The 16,831-nt window shown below is 60.3% G+C and overlaps 2 protein-coding genes and 1 non-coding gene across 3 annotated transcripts; 2 read left to right on the forward strand and 1 right to left on the reverse strand.

Annotated features, from left to right (window-relative positions):
• Positions 1-1,729: 1,729 nt before the first annotated feature.
• Positions 1,730-1,801, forward strand: SLS55_010000. Its single transcript has one exon. It is a non-coding gene; the product is annotated as a tRNA-Arg (tRNA).
• Positions 1,802-2,947: 1,146 nt separating this feature from the next.
• SLS55_010001 (uncharacterized protein) lies at positions 2,948-3,853 on the reverse strand (the record flags this gene model as incomplete). Its single annotated transcript, XM_066781393.1, has 1 exon — positions 2,948-3,853. One exon carries the CDS (start codon positions 3,851-3,853, stop codon positions 2,948-2,950), a length of 906 nt encoding a protein of 301 aa, XP_066628395.1.
• A 6,111-nt stretch (positions 3,854-9,964) lies between these two features.
• SLS55_010002 (uncharacterized protein) lies at positions 9,965-10,667 on the forward strand (the record flags this gene model as incomplete). The annotated part of the gene is made up of 2 exons (XM_066781394.1): positions 9,965-10,413; positions 10,604-10,667. The coding sequence occupies 2 exons, from the start codon at positions 9,965-9,967 to the stop codon at positions 10,665-10,667; spliced, it is 513 nt and encodes a 170-aa protein (XP_066628396.1).
• Between the last annotated feature and the right edge of the window lie 6,164 nt (positions 10,668-16,831).

Consider the following 16,831-nt stretch of genomic DNA (forward strand, 5'->3'; position numbering starts at 1 on the left):
ACCTGGCCACCCGGGTCGCACGCAAGCCGACCAACGACAGCGCAGCAAGACCTCTCACCGCCCACCCACAACTCCACCCCGTACGTGGAACCGTCGAGACACCCTCCGCCCATCTTGGAAGCACGCTTGGGAGTACCCGACCTCTCGCAGCTTCGAACCGCACGTCGCTATGAGAACTACCCAACTTCCAAAAAAGGAAGTGCTTGCGAACCGGTCCGAGACTGGTGGTAAGATAAACCAGATCTTGCAGCTTCTGTGGATCTAACACAGCGATATCAGATACCACACAGAAATGTCTGTGTTGGGTGTTGGGCCGAAGTGGACTTCAGTGAAATAGTTTCGGTGACAATGATGGGAGAACATGATGAGTGGGGACAGACATCGCGGGAGTAACGGAGCTGCTGTTTCCGTGCGGAAGCTGGACTGTTTTGAAACAGCCATTGTGCTTTGAAAGAAGACAAAGTCTTCGCTGCAGGAACTGTGGTGTTCCGATGTCGTCGTCAACACCAACTGCATTCTTGCGGGTAGAGTGTGGTCGCGGTAAAATTGCTCGATAGACGCATCGAAGCCACCATTAGCACAGCGGGTGACAACAGAAATCGGCCGCTCGCATCTATTCCACAAAAGATATTGCATACCCATGAGTAATTGAATCCAAGATCTGGACGCAATTATGCGTATTTGAGAGTCGCATCTTTGCCCGGATCTTGGATTCAAATACCTATGTAATAGTATCAGTGTAATGCAGATGCGGGTGGAGCAGTTGGATCGCGAGTGCCTTCGTTCGTTGCCTACCCCGCGGAGCCCACAATCTCTCATATAGGCAATAAAGGCAAAGGTTCGGACTTGGAAATCAGTATAAAAACTGTGAACAACAAAGACTTTATATCGAAAATAGCTTTATTAAGGGAACAAAGGTGCAAATGCGGTCACTCCACAAATCACCCCGGTATTCCAGTTGTCTCCCGACGAATCATCAGTTCTTAGACATCCAAGTCTCATCCATTCGTAGAGCTTGATGAAGCTGTGGAAGGCTACATAAACGTTCGGCATGTTAAAGTCGACCAACAAATGATATCACAGGGGGGTGACGAAAGAAATCGGTCCACCCGCATCTGCCTAGTAGAGCGTCCACATGGGGATGTGTAGTTGAACATAAGATCCGGACGTAAGTGTAGGCCTTTGAAAGACATACATTTACGTCCGGGTCTTGTGTTCAGCCACCCAGGGAAAGAGAGTGTCGACCGCAGGACCTTAGAGGGCTTCAACCTCCAATCACCTGCTGTGGCCCGACCGGTCAGTTGACTCGGGACAAGGACGCATCGATCCTTCCCTCGCCACAGGAGCAAGGAGTTAGAGTGGAACTTCGGTAAAGATGGTCACAGACCTAAAATGCATCACATATCTTCATCGTTGCATCCTTACCTTTCCAACAGCCAGCTTCGAAGCCTGCCATGATAAACAAGAAAGGGAAGACGAGGCGAGGCGTCACTGCCACGTCCAAAGACCTTTCGCTTACGTCTCTTACCGCATCTTTCCCGCACGCATGAGCGCATTTTTCTCCCCAACATCCAGCACCCATAACAACTTGGTCATAGGTATTTTCCACCCCAAGACCAACTGCAATCCTCTTCAATTGCACTCATATACGGAAAGCTCTCAGCCTTCTCCAACAGCAGCACCGCAGCTGCCTCAGAACTCAATTCCAAGGCAACCGAGGTGTCCGACTGGCCGCATGGCCCAATGGCAAGGCGCTTGACTACGAATCAAGAGATTGCAGGTTCGATCCCTGCTGTGGTCATATCCTTTTGCTCCGTCGTCAGTTGTCGATGGTGATGATGGTTGTGGGTTGTGGTGGTGGTGGTGGAGGCGTGGATAAATTTTTTTTTCTGGACAGTTTTCGGCGAGTTGTCGGCCGGATTCCAATTGGAGCGGAGGGGCGGGGGGCTGGTGGCACCTCGTTGCGATGGTGGCTGGACCCGGAGATGACTCGGCAGGGCTTGTGGATCGACGAGGGGGAGAGAGGGCGGAAGGGAAGGGAGGGAGGGCGAAGGGAGCGGAGCCATTCGGTTTATTGATTTTCGGGCAGCGAAACCGAAGAGACGCCAGAGGAGTGGGAAAACGGCGCAAAAGAAAATAGCATCCGGCTTAATTAGGGGGAGGGAGAAGCGCCGACGAGCGGGTCCTACCGGTCTCTTTTTATGTCGGGTAACGGTCCGACGATAGCGCAAGAGGAGGGGGAACGATGTGATGTGCCGCGTGGGTGCCATATGTAGCATGGAGGATCGCGATCTTCGGCTGCCTCCTACGTAGTACGAGTGCCAAGCGCGGGAACGAGACGAGCGATTAAGGCGGGTCAATCTGGAGCAGCCTCTGGATCGGAGAGGGAGAGAGCACTCGAGACCACAGCCACAGAATCCGCCCGGTTCTGGGCCGCGGCAGTTGTGTGCTTCGGCAACAATGGACCCTGTAAAAGCAATAACCAATGGTGCCCAACTGCGAGGCCAACAAGCGCGGCAGCCGCGCCGAAAGCGTCCGCAGAGGAAAAGGAGGATCGCCGCCGTCTGGAAGTCCGTGTCGCGTCGTCATTGGCATAGCAGCGTCCGCAGAGCCGTTCTCACCTGATCAGCGGCGTTGGATATGTGCTTTAGACGGGTCCGGCGGATCCCAGGATTCATAAGATGATTGTCTGGATGGGAAAGATCCCATTGGCGCTGATCTGCTGCATAACGTTGGCGGCGATTGTGACTCTCCGCATCCTCAGATCTTGTCGAAATCCGTAAATCCGGTGTTCTGGCCTCCGTCGCGGCTGCGGCGCAGATCCCGGCCGCGCGCCGCACCCATGGCTCCACTGCTCCTCCCCAAGACGAAGCTAGAGCCGTCAGATCGTGTGGAGGTGCAGAAAGACACTCGTTATGCCTCGAGTCAACACCCAACCACCACGTCCCTACCGCCCCATCAACACGTCCACCGCAAGTCCGTATGCCTCGTCCCTGGCCTTCTCCTGCACGCTACCCGGCTCCGCGGCCTTGTCCCACCCGTGATCGCACCCCTCGAACCGCCTCCTAACCACTCTCGTCTCCCTGGCCTCCTCGATCTTCGCCGCCAGCTTCTCCGCCTCGGGCGCCAGCCCGTCACACGCACCGGTCAGCACCGCGACCGTCGTGCCAGCAAAGTTGCCCGGGTCTGCATGGGAGGGGCTGACGCGTGGGTCGCTCGGCTGCACGCCGGGCGGGATGTAGCACTCGTCGAAGAGCCTCGCGAGCGTCGCCGGAATGGGCTTGCCGGTGGTATCCGGCGCCTTCTTCTCGCCGGGCTCGATGGTCAGGTCCGTAGGCGGGTAGAAGGCGAGGCAGGAGCCGAAGGTGCCGGGCGGGAAGCTGGCGGGCAGGGCGCCGGCGCAGGCGAGGGCGAGGTTGGCGCCAGCGCTGAAGCCGGAGAGCGAGAGGCGGGCGACGTCGTACAGCGCCGGGTTGGCGAGCACGTACTTGACGGCGTCCTCGGCGTCGTGGACGGCGGCGGGGAAGGGCTGCTCTGGCGCAAGGCGGTATTGGACGTCGAGCACGGTGTACGGCGTCTTCGCGGCGATCAGCGTGCAGAAGAAGTCGTCGGAGCCGTGCAGCGGCAGCACGAAGCCCGAGCCGTGGAAGTTGAGGAGGACGGCGGTCGGCGTCGACGGATTGCTTGAGGAGCGGTAGACGTGCGCTTTGATGGTGCGGCGTGCGTCGCGCGAGGGGATGTGCAGCACGCTGGCGCTGGGAGAAATGGCAGGCACCCCGCGCCGCAGCCGCATGAGGAAGCGGATGAGCGTGACGGTCGCCTTCAGCCGGAGATAGGTGAGGAAGCGCCACATGGTGGGTGTTGTCTAGCTACCACGCGTCAATGACTGCGCCGAGGTGGAGTGGTGATGCTGTGGGTGTGGGTGTGGTGATGGCGTAACGTGAGGGGCGAGGAATCGTCGGGTCGGCTGCTTCGGCTTTCCCTCAAACGCCGGCTCTCCCGGCCTTCGTCGGGCATGGCCGATGCGCGGCTCCGGAAAGTATCGCCAGCGGATGCGGTTTAACCCAGTGCATGCGTGACCGTCTCCTTGCTGCAGCGAAACTACCTCTCCATCCAATCACTGAAGCAGCACCCTGACTCTGGAAAGCATCCATGCGGCCAAGGGCAGCTCGCCATGACAGGGGTCGGAAGCTCATGAACACAGATATAACTCACCGGGCCGGGTGGAGCACATGGCCTGAAGAGCGCTGAGGATGCATAAGAAATGGTCAGCATAAGAAATGGTCAGCATATGTGGGATGAGCACAGGAAATGGAAGCCGAGGCTGAGCCAGCTGAAGACTTCGCTTCGACCGCCGACGAGTGAGCTGACGGATCCATGTCCTCGGGGATCAAGTAGAGCGGCAAATGCCAGAAGCAGGGAAACCTGACTGCTAGCGGCCTTGTGCGCACCAGACCACAATGGCAGTGAGCAGAGTAGATGTGATAGAAGAGCATAGCCGAGCCAGTCAAGGCTCTTTCCGTCTCCGCGTCGCTTTTGGTCGGGTTTGCATGCTCCAGCCTCCCCACACCATCAAGCCCCCTTTCTTGCGCCCTTGGGCCCGCGTTATTGACCCGCCGTGCAGGGAAGGTGTGCAACACCGTAGCTTAGCTCCCGCCACTTGACCACCGATTGCCTGTTGCCTTGTGTCCTTTGAACGTTACATGAGGCTCGTGATTCCCATGTGAGCCGCCGGACCCAAGGTATGAACGCTGCGCAGATGCCATGGAAGGGTGGCCTGCTGGGCGCCGATTCGCTAGACGTGTGCCACAATGCAGTCAGATGAGCTGAGGAACTGGCTCTTGGCGACAGCCTTCCATAGCTTTTGGTAGTAATCGTCCATGTCAATGCCTCGCTATATCAACCACCAATCTTGAAAGCCTTCTGCCGAAGCGCTGCCACGCGAATGGTGGATATTGACCGTGCAGATTGCTCGTTCACTGTGCTGACTTATGAGTAATCTGGCGTGTGGCCAACACCAGGGTCAGTAGCATCCGAGTCCTGCATGGCGACCATTTCGGTAGAAGTGGCTTGGGAACAGTGTCCGACGCACCCGGTCTTCTGGATTTGTGGCGGCTTGGGCAGGAAATTACAGGTACTTCATTTCTATCCCGCCTGGTGGGACAGCAGGAAACGACCTGAGCGGAGTCTTGCCATCCGGAACATGAGTGATGCGTGTCTCCAAGGTCTTCAGCTCGTATCCTCCCGCCGTTACGTTTGAACCGGGGTCGGTGCTTCTCGGAGAGCAAGGGTTGCGCGTTTCTACACCCTCTATAGACTCGCGAGGCAACAGGTCTGCAGGGCCCAGATCCGTTCTCGTAACTCGTCGCGGATACCCATACCCGCTCATTCAGTCGGAAGCTATGCGTGTGTCCCAATTCAACAGTATCGCCGACCGGTCTACGAGGGCTGGCTCCCAGCTGGCCGGCTCAACGTCCCAAACTTTCGGACAAAGAGCTCAACGGTGTTGCACTAGGAGCGTCGTTGGCAAGCGTGAGGTACCGAATATAGTTAGGGGCTCGCACGAGATGCATGCCCCCTAACATCTGACATCAACTTAGATTGGCGGGGAGCCGGAGCCGACGAATGTGGCTGCATTTCCTTTGTCCTTCTGGTTGATACACCAAGGACGCCGCGTCATTCGAATGACTAGCACTGGCGGGCTCAGAAAAGTCCATATGCGGAGCATGAGGGAGCTAAAGAACACAATTTTGCTAGAGGAGAGCGGTCCGGTCCTCTTCTTGCGCGCGGCTGGGGCCCCGCCGGGGCTCTGGAAAGTATGTTGGAGGGATGGGTGAATACGGGTTCTAGACAACAATATCGGTGAGCAATGTGCATTCATGCAGTTAATTGGCGAATTGGCGGTTGTGTGTGTATGCAAGGAACAGATGGGGAAGTGTGGCATACGGAAGAAGAAGGCGGAGAGATCAATCCAATGGCCTTTGGAGGAGCTTGTTGTGCAGGGTCAGCCCAGAAGAAATTCCGGCCGTGTAATGCACGGCACCAATGGGAAGCTGCGCGACGCAGTTACGGATGCGCCTGGATACTCTGCTGTGCGGCACTAGGGCTTGCAGAGGATATAGCGCGCGGGTGCTAGAGCAGAACCAATAAGGACGACACACATGGAGCCTGGGTTGGATTAGGCGTTGGTCTCGTACCATGGCTGCTTTCGTGCTTCATTTAAAAATGCTAAGGGCGCTGGAGGGAGTCGGAAATGGACTTGACTCAGGAAAATGACCCCTTGAACTCACCGACATCCCGCGGCCTTGATTCTGGGAGCGCTTGGCGCGTGGCAGGTCGTTTCCTTTCTCGGCGGGTAAAGAGATCCAGGCGATAGGCAGAGCGGGAAGCGCTGGGAGAGCACTGCCACTGCCGCAGCTATGGATATCGTGACAAGTAATTGAAGCACGCCTCTAGCGTGGCCGTGTCCGGAGCGCAATCCGGCGCTTAGATTGGCCGTCAAAGTTTGGGTGCGGCGGAAGGCCAGCTAGAGCGCGCTAGGGTGGCTGCTTGCCATGGCGGCGAGGCTTTTCTTCGCAGTCCGAGCAGCTTGCGCTCCTTTTCGACACATTAAACCCGCTAGGCGATCCGGTCTGGACAACAGGCTGACGCGGTGGTCCAAAGTGTCTGGAGCTTGGACGGAGACCGGCAGATGGGGTGCGGCTCCTGGAGGGGAGCATAGAGCGCAAAGACCTGAAACCCAAGTCTGGGACTCTGAATCGCATGCCGAAGTGGGCTCTCCCTGCCTCCCGACAATGCGGCTTGCGCGGCCTCGAGCTGGTGTTCAACGCGGAGGGGAGGTGTGGCGGAGCGGAAGCTGTGGACGTTGGACAGCGGACGCTTGCGAGACCTGCCTCATCCGGCGCCGATGGGGGCGGAGGGCGCGCGGGAGGCTGGTGGCGTGAGCTGGCCGCGCGTGGAGGACAAGAGCATCTCGTATCTGGCAGGGCTAGCGCGCGGGCGGGAATCGGCGGCGTTTGACAGGCCAAGAGAGCGGTCGATCTGAGCGGAAAGTTGCGTTTGCGTGCGTATCTCGCGGGAACGGGCGCGGGAGACGGCTTGGGCGGTGGGCGTGGGCGTGGTGCTGAGTCGTGCTGAATCGCCGGGCAAGCGTGGCGCGCGAGGCTCGGGAGCGGGGGCGCCGGCATTCAGCCATCAGCACGCCAAACGATGGGGTGATGATGCGCCCAAACCACCGTGTTTCATCGCCATCCCAACCCAAAAGCCTCGCACCTCTTTTTCCGCGCTCTGGCCCGGAGCCATCCTACTCAGCGCACCCGCCGGCGCTGGCCCCGCGACGGGCAGTCAGCAAGCGACACCACAGCGGCCAGCCCCGAGCCCCGCGCAGCCGCCACGCCGCGCTCCTGTCCCTGCATCCCGGGACTCGCCCTCGCGCACTGATGAGCCGCTCCCGCATCCCCGGTGGCCTGTCCGCCGTGCTCCACCAGCACTCGCTCCATCTTCTTGCAGCTAGCCACGTCGCCCCGAATCACCGCCAAACGCCGAGTCCTGACGTCACCGGGAGAGAGCAGACGCTGCGCCGGTCCACGCCGCTGGGAACGTTTCACGCTGCATGTCGACCCAAGCATGTGCGGTCGTCGAGACCTGGGAGGCGTGCGTCTGCGGAGGGAGAGGAGAAGCCTGCACGGCCATGCCGGATAACGGAGTCGCGGCGGGATGAGGGCCAGTTTTACCTCGTCTCTCCTGATAGACACGTGAATTGCCACCCCAGAAAGAGGCCAAGGCGATTTGGCTGTCGAGGGACCCTCTCCCGCTCCGAGCTTCCACCCCGCCGGGTTTTTGACAGCGCGCGCGCGCTCCCCGTCCTCGCGGCGACGAAGCCCCTGAGCAGAACTTGGCGGATGGGGCCCGGCCTCAATGATGTGCAGACCCGTCCGGTCCGCCCGCCCCGTCGATGAAGCCGGTGCTTCCGCGCGGTAAATAATGCTGCCCAAGCCTCATCCGCCCGCCAGGCGACACGGCCCGACGACGTGCCTCCCACTCTCGCCCGCGAACGCCTGTTCTGCAGCGGGCGTGCGTCTTTTTCGCACATTGCTTTTTCCAGCATGCTTTGCGTCTGCAGCGAGGATCCTGCCGCGCTGACGTGCGCCGCCCACGGCCACTCACCGCGCCCGCCAACACCTGGCAAGGCAAAAGCGCAACACGGCGCCGCCAGGGGCGCCTCGCGACAAGCGACCTGGACGGGGCGGCCAGCGACGGGCGGCGGACGTACCTCCGGCCCGCTCGAGGGCGGGTGGCTCCCGCGGCGATCGCCCAGACGGGCGCCCGGTCTGGCAAAGCCACAGCCAGCGCAACGGTTTCTCGCAGGGCTAGCGGCGGCATCTGCCTTTTTTTGGGCACAATCATCAGCCTGACCGGCCGTCGGGGGGCGCCCTGAAGAGAGCATGCGCTGCATCCCACCAGAGTGGTCCGCTCCGCCACCAATACGGCCGTCGTTTCCGCACGCGCTGGAGGCGCTGGAGCGCGGATCCGGGCGCGGGCGCGGCGCGTGGCGCTCCTCATCCTTCGGCGGTGGTGCGCACGCGGTGGGCCTGGAAGCGCTCCGCCCCGTGGCACGGCGGGAGGCCGGCGGGAGGGCGCGGCGGGGGAGGGGACTCCCGCTCCGCCGCGGCCGGGTCAGCCGCATGGCATCGCGCATGGAGCCACGCATGTCGTGGCTGGGGGCGTCGGCGCATGGCGTTTCGCGTCCGTCTCAGCCCAGGGCTAAGCGAAGTTGTGCACGCTGTGCGCTCTGGCAGGCGGATCTCGGCAGTGGGGCGGCTTCCCCGCTGCTGCAGGGAGGCATGGAGGCCGCGCATGGGCCTGGCGGGCATGGGGCATGGGGCTGCTGCCGGGCTTTGTCGCCATCCCGGCCCCCTGCGCGGCGCGGCGGCGGCAGCGGCCTGTCACCCGAGAGCATCACACCCACTCGCTGCATGTCAGCTATCGCTGCCGTCGATCGTCTCGCGACGGCCTCGCAGCCGGCACCCAGCGCGGTCTGCGGCTTCTTCACAGCCGATTCTGCACACTAGGCGGGCACGATCCGGTCGCGCGCGCGGTGGAGCCCCGCCTATGGGGCGCTCTGGCAGCGGGCATGCGCGTGGGCGCCGAAAAAGCAACGGCGGGTGGGCTCTTGATGTAAGCGTGCAGCGGTTTGCCTCCGTGCTGCGGCCCGGGCGTGATGGCGGAATCTGCGCCAGCGCTTTTCCCCGAGCGCGCGACTGCAGGCGCTGGCGCAGGCGCAAGTGCCGAGGCCAGGCGGTCTGCTGCTGGGCCGGGTGCTGTCGTGGTGCGCGGTGCCAGTGCGGTGCTGGGGAAAAGAAGGTTCACGCCCCCCGGCCGCACGCAAGGGCGCTGCCCGCCTCAGAAAGCGAGGCAGTGCCCTGGCCCCGGCCGCGAGTCAGGGCCCCAGCGCGGGCGCGGTGGGTAAGTTTGCTGTAGAATAAATCTGCATCCAGCGGCCTACCGCTCAGTGCGCGCAACGGAGCTGGTCGCACGGCGTGGTGTGCTCGCAAAGTGCCTGCCTGCTGCGCATCCCCAAGCTGCGCGAGCGCGCCTGCTGCGCCAGATGCAAGGACAAAGTATATCTAGCCATTCTGTCCTACCGCTCCCCTCCCCAGCTGCCCGTCCCTACTACATCTTGCACCAAGCCCCAGCCCCGACCCCCAAGCCCCCCGAGTCCCTCGCGAGCCCGATCGAGTCGCGTGCCTGCGTCATGTCTGCCCATACCCACCACCACCAATACCCCTACTACCACCCCTCGGACCACTCTCAGCCGATGGCCGCCTCCTCGCAAACATCAACACCAACCACCGGCCTGCCCACGCCCGCCGCCTCGCCGCAGGCCGACCACGTCTGCTCGCCCTCGCCGTCCGTGTCGTCGCCCGCAACCCAGAGCCAGCAGGCCCCGCGCCGCATGCACAACATGTCCATCTCCAGCATCCTGTCGCCCGACGACGGCGGCGGCGGCGGCGGCGGAGGGGCCAGCGCCTGCCCCCAGCACCACTACCACCACCACCACCACCACCACCACCACCCCAACTACGCCGTGTCGTCGGCCGCCGAGACGCCGCCGTCGTCGTCGAGCGCCTGCTCGCCGGCCAGCCGCGGGAGCGTTGCCGAGGAGCCCGCCAGCAGCAGCACCGCCGGCAGCACCACCAACTCGACCGACTCGGCCAACTCGGCCGCCGTCTTCAGCTGGAACGAAGATCCCGAGAAGATTGACGCCATGCTCCGCACCCTCAACCCGGACAGTGCCGAGTGGGTCGTCTGGAAGGACTGGGCCGACTTCCTGGCCGAGGAAAAGGAAGCCCAGGCCAAGGAGAGGGAAGCGGCCGCCGCGGCCGCCGCCACCGCGCCCGCCCACAGCACCGGGTAACGCGTCGCCGTTCGTTTTAATCAAGTTTAAGAAGCGGAGAGAGGGCGGTCGAGAAGAGATTGAAGACGACGACAGCGTCACATGCATCGGGATTGGGATTGCCTTCTTGCTACGATCTACTACTGGGAAACGGCGTTTGTTGGGTTTCTGTTCTGTTTTAGCACTTTTCTCCTTGCACCGTTTCAGCTTCCCCGTCTTCCCGCTGCCCATTGGTTTGGCCCCGCGTATTGCCGTCGCTCGGGCGTTGTAATTGGGATTTGCACCGTTCTGGACAACTGGGATGGGTTCTGGGGGGGATCAAAAGAGGCTTGGGGATATCCTGCAGGCTTCTGGCTTCTGCACAAAAATGTTCATAGGCATCGGGGCACTCGCTTTCTGTTTCAGCACACCAGCCCCAGGGACTCGCTTGGGATCGGGGGCGCCGGGGTACGGGCAAGAGAACTGGCCACCAGCATATCATTTGTCATCGTCGTCGTCATCATCATTGTTATCAGCACGACCTCCTTTCTGCGATATCCCTTCCAGCAACCGATGACAGGACTTCTTTCAGGAAGGATCAAGGGTTGGGTTTCGGCATGTCTACATACTTGAACGAATCCCCCGATGAGTGGCAGTGGCACACTTTGCATCGTTAGACTGGCAACATGGGAGAAGGAAAATGGAACCCGTATCACAGAAAAGAGATTTTCCTGTGGCGGACGCTGCAAGCTGCCGTGGCTTCACTTTCGACTCGTCGCTGTTGTGTGTGTGTCGAACGGGTTTGTCTTGGCTTTATTTTTACCTTTGGCCGGCCTGCGTTTCGCGGGATCGGTCCGCTCCAGCCTTACTGATAAAAATGAACATCTGTGCGTGGGGAACCGCTGCGGCGGTGCCAAACGGGAATTGTTCTGTGCTTCCTTCGTGTCCACTTGAGAGGGTCCCGCCCTCTCTTCCCGCATCCCCGGCCCGCCAATCTCGGGCAACAAATCAGCTCACTCTTGGCCGAAACTTTCGTGTCCCCCGTCCTTGGGCTTCCAGACTCCCGCGCCATCACCATCGTCATCATCATTATCATCACCCGTCCACAGTGGGGACTTTTTTCCCCCTGCACCTGAGTTTGCTTGACTTTGAGCTGCAACTGCCATTCAGCGTTCGAAGAGGGAGGGGGGAGGTTGGCTAACCACAGCGTCGGTAACGAGTAGAATTGCGTGAAAACGGGCGTACGGAACTTTACCACTTTCACAGCTTTCCCTCCCCCCCCTTCCATTCCTATGGTTACATACATACAGCGCGATCGGGTGCTGGCTGCCTTGTTGGTCGCCGAGCGCCCGCTTCCGACACAACACAACAGCTGCCAGCCAGGTGTTCCCACATAATATCCATACAGTAGTATACACAGCACGCACACACGACGCAGCAGCCCAGAATCCCACCTATGTATCGACCCGACTCGACCCACTTTCGACGCCTGATCAATAAGCAAAGGGGCACCGCACCCTACTACCTACTATGGGCGCCTCACTTTCGGTTCGATCTGACGTACGTACGTACGACATTGAGAATGCTACGACGAGACCGACCGACCGACGTTCCCCACATGCAACAGCCGGGTAGCCGATGTTGAGACGAGTGGGAGTGGTGAGTGGGAGTCAGATAGTAGTAAGTGTGGGTCAGGACTGATGCACCGGACGACGGAAAAGAACACCTCCCGAGGGCGCGGTCCCCTTTTTCAGACCTTACGTCTTTTTTTCCCCCGACGTCGGGCGTGCGTGCGTGCGTGCGTGCGTTGTGTGTGATGGGTGTTGTTCCGGACCCGGCCGTCTGGTATCCCGCTCTTCCACCCGCACCTGCCTAGTCATGCAGTCCGCTGACTCGGCTTTTCTGCATGCCAGACCGATCAGGAAAAAGATGGGGAAGGGAAGGGAGGGGGAGGGGGGGGCCCTGCCCCGGGCGGGCCTTGCCTGCGCTGCTTGTTGTTGGGCTGACGGATGATGTAGGGGGAGGTAGGGTAAGGGCTCGACTGTGATGCGGGACGACGCCGCCACCGCCTCCGCCTCCACCACCGCCGCCGCCGCCACCGCTGCTGCCATCTGGGTCTGTTGGTGTGTGAGCCCTTTTCTGCAGGCGTTTGTTGTTGCGTGGTGCGCTCTTTGTTTACTCTTTTCCTTTCCTGGGTGATCGATGTGTGTGCGTGTGTGCCCCCCCCCCCCCCCCCCCCCCCCCCCACATCCCTCTTGCCGCCGGTGAGAATAAGCCTTGGTGACCGGGCGGCAGGCGTGCCCGCTTCCGCGCTCCCGCGTCTCTGCTGCGCTTCTTGTTCCTGCTCGTCCCAGGGCGCTGGGAACCTTTTGTGGCTTCTGCATGCTTTGCGAGACCCACAAAGTTGGCCGTGGAGACGGGATCAAGCGTTGCTGCTCCTGAACAACTCGTCCCCTACTACTACTACTGTATTCTGTTCTTTTTCTGGAGTATCCACGCCTGCTTCCCCCAGCCGCAGCTCTGGCGTTCTGGCGCTCTGGCGGTCAGGCGGTTTGGCGGTAAGACTGCCGTGGAGGATATGCGTTGTGCGAGCATGAGTCGTGCGAGTGCTTGTTTTGCCCCCCCTTCCCCTTGCCGGCTCGAAACATGTGCTTCTGCTTCGTCTCAAGAGTGTCCGTCGATTCTGCGGTGGAGGGACCATGGTAGGGATGAGGCGGTGACGGGTCTTCGTGCCGGCGGGATTCGGTGCGGTGATGGTGGGCATCAACGTGGCCGTTGTCTCGGTGGATGAGACATTGGGCAGGAAGAGCTATAACGGAGGCAAAGCTTGCTGATAGTGGGCTCGTAACCTGTTGTTCGGTTTCTTCAGTAGGGAAGGGGGCGATCCAATGGTACGCATGGCGCGGTGGACTCGACCATGATGGCCCTTACTTTGGCTTTGTTTTTTCTTTTCTTCTGCCATTGGCAGTCGTTCCGATTCCACACTCAGCATATGCCAGACTAGCAGTGTTTTGTTTCAGTGGCGGATGTCTCAGTGTCAGTTTCGCAGTAAGGCTGGCTGACAGTCAGGCTGCTGGCTTGGCGTTCCCGGCGGTTTCGGGGCTGCCGGTCAGAAGTCCGGATCAGCGCTTACTCGCACAACACACGCACCGAGGGAAACGATTATCCAAGCGTGATGAGAATTAGGTAAAATGACAGCACGTTTCCATGCTGTTGGGAAGACTTCCAAATCCTGGCGGTCCATCTGATACGAAGCCGCCCTTGCTTGTAGGATTGATAGAACCAGCGAGACAGCTCATGGATTAAACGCCTCCCGTGGGAGAGAGGCTCACCGTATGCAGCCGCACATGCATACGAGATAGGGCTCGAAGAGACAAGACGTGTCGCGGAAGGAGTGTACTCTGAGACGGAAGTGGGCCATCATCCATCGACTCCCGGCCAATGTCTATGTGCTACGAAGTCAATCAACGATCCACGACCTCTACACTCAGGTTCTAGGCTCTCCTGCAAGCGCTTCGGTCATGGTCATTGGCCACAGCCTCGAGGGAAGAGGGAGGGATCTGGCGTTACACAAACAAGACCAGTGTCATCAATGCATGTTGCGGCAACGCCCCGTGGAGTAGATCCAATCCAGCAGGTGCCTGATCCCCTGGGTGGGTCGATAAAGCCCGGGATATGCGCTTGTTAGGACGGGACGCTGCATCTTGGCAGGGTTGTTGAGCCTCGTTGGCCGCGATGCAGTGAAGTGATTGTTTGACTATTGCTGAGTTCCAAGTATTTGCCGCTTTGCTTCGATTTTCCTGCAACAAGTGATGGTGCAACCGGCTACTGCATCAAGCTACCAAGAGCGGCCTAGCTAAGATAGCTCATTCCCAGGCCATCAAGTCAAATCTTTGCATCCACGAAAAAATCGAACCGCCTTGTGCATCCACTGCCGCCTGGAGCACCCATTTGCCACCGCAACCAACTCATGTAGGAGACAGCTCTCATTCCATCTCCGCCCACTGCCCCAACACCTTCCAATCGCATGACGACCTTGCGTGCAAGATCGGACCTCGATACGCCACAGGAGCCTCCCCCTTCACCGATCGCTCCCACCGTCCCGCCCCCAGTTAAGCCGGAGCCGGAGGTACGTGCGTATGTGCCCTGCTTTGATCTCGTCGCGTGGCCCCACTCGCATGAAAAGCCCTCCGCTGGCCTGGTCTCCGGTTGACGACGATGGAGTGAGGCGGAGGATCGATCTCGCCCCATTTCTCTCATGCATGCACGCGAGTGCGCGCGCGCGCGCGCGCGCCCCCCACCGACACACGGACACGGACCGCCCTTTGCATCTTGTACTAACCCGCCTTTTTTTCGCCTGGAATGATTAAGCGGGAAGGAGCCGCGGCCGCCGTTCGCCGACGAGGGAAAAAGCGTGCGTAGACACGTGCCACGCGCGCAGCAACCACCACCGCCGGCGGCAATGGCTCCGCTCTCCGATCCGACTCCCCGATCTCTCTCTCTCTCTCCCCCTCCCTTCCCCTGCCGCAGATCCTCTTCTGAGAGCTTGGATGATAGCATCCCCGGCATTGGACCGCCGTCGTCCTTCCGCGCTAGCTCCGATCAGTCACTGATAGCTTGAAAAGGGAAGAACGTCAAACAACACCGCGACGAAGCCGTTCGCGCAGGATGCCTGTTCCGGAGATAAAGAGCTGATAGCCGCTTGTTGACCAGACCATCATGCCGGTGCTGATCATTGAGTACAGAGTCTCTGATGCATAAAGCCACGAAAAAAAAAGGGGGGGAAAGAAAACCCCGTATCCAGTCGGACAACAGCCTTGACGTGGCTCACCGCCCCCCAGTCAGTCGCACGTCAAACCCCTCCCCAACCAGAAGAAGGCGTGTGGGAGAGAAAAGGGCACCCGCACATACGCAACGCCTTCACGCACACCTAACCCCCGAGCAACAGCAGTAGTCTCGATCCAACATGCCTACCTTGCCCGCCCATGATCACTTTCCCGGACCAGCTTCTCCGGTGCGGTACGCGGTGCGGTTCCGGTGCGGTTGCGGTCCCTCCCTCTCCCCGCGCCGGTTCGACCTGCCGGAGTACCCATCCATACCATCCCTCTTCCGCCCCTCCCCTCCCCTGCTGCGGATACGTGCATACGTTGAAAAGCATAATAAACGCCGGGCTAGGCCACGATCCTTGCCTTTACGGGAGTTTCCGTTGCGCGATAATGAAGGGTGGGTGTATGCGGCGCGCGCGCTGCGCTGGTACGTAGCTAACGCTCCTCGGACCATTTATCCCTCCAATTGTTTCCCGTCCCCTTCCTTCATACACTAGGTTGTCCCGGCGCCCTGTTTTATTATCCCGATGGACCCTTGGTGTTGGGGGAAGTATAACCCGCATGTGTGCGGATACGAGATACGAGGGGCGGGAAAGCAGCAGTGATGGCGGCTGGCGGCTGGCGGCGGCGGCGCGCGTCGGAGGCGGATATGCGCGCGGGGCGGGACGGTGTGGATGACGGGTGGGTAGTGTAGGAGTGTGCGATGGTGGGTGGGTGATGGTGGCGCTGGTGGACAGGGTCCGCGCGGACGGTTCGCTGGGGATTTGGGACGGGGTTTTGCTTCGCTGGGACTGGACTGGACTGGACGCTTCGCTTTGCTTCACTGGGGAACGTTCAGATCTCGGATGCTCGATTGCCGTCCGGAGCGAGGCTGCGTCTGGAAATGAGGGTGGAGTTGCGGGAGGACTACGGCTCGGAGCGGTGTCGAGGATAGGGAATGGGGAGGGGAGAGGGGGAGATGGTTGGCATGTGCATGGGATGCTCCAGAGACTGCATCTCCGCGGCCGGATCGTGCCGTTCTATTGGTAAGACATGTACCTGTTCCCGGGGCCGTTGGTCGGTCGATGGTGGGTAGCTTGTGGTGGTAGGTGCGATCTAGGCGACTTTAGGATCATCGAGGACTGGGGTGCGCTGGATCGGGCAGCGTTCATTCATCCAGCCATCACTGGGCGTTAATGGGGGATAATATAACATAGTTCATTATGACAAGGTGAAGAGTGATGGGTGGTGTACGAGAGAGAACACAGTGTGCATTCGGCAAATTAACAGTGCTGGCCCCCCGAGCATCGCATCCAGCCTTGCCACAGCCTGCCTACGTGATCTCGTATACGTGCGTGGTCCAGCCGAAAGCTTGGCAAAGTCAGATTAGCAGAGGCGCCAAGAGATGCGTCAGAGATTCTGATGTATTGCAGGGGTTGCCAGCGAACCAAGTCGCGCAGATGGGATCGGAGATACGAGAAGCAGGATATCTCCACGCATTAAGTGGACCCCTCGTCCCGATGGCTCTGTTGCAAAGCCAACCTTTGCCAGCCAATATCGCTTTGTACACTCTCAAACACCCGGGCATCCCATTCACGGCAAGCCGCCGCTAGCTCAGCCACTTCCGTATCGGCATGTGGACCTCCGCCAA

The sequence above is a fragment of the Diplodia seriata genome (assembly GCF_021436955.1).
Source record: "Diplodia seriata strain FDS-637 chromosome Unknown scaffold_11, whole genome shotgun sequence".
NCBI lineage: Eukaryota > Fungi > Ascomycota > Dothideomycetes > Botryosphaeriales > Botryosphaeriaceae > Diplodia > Diplodia seriata.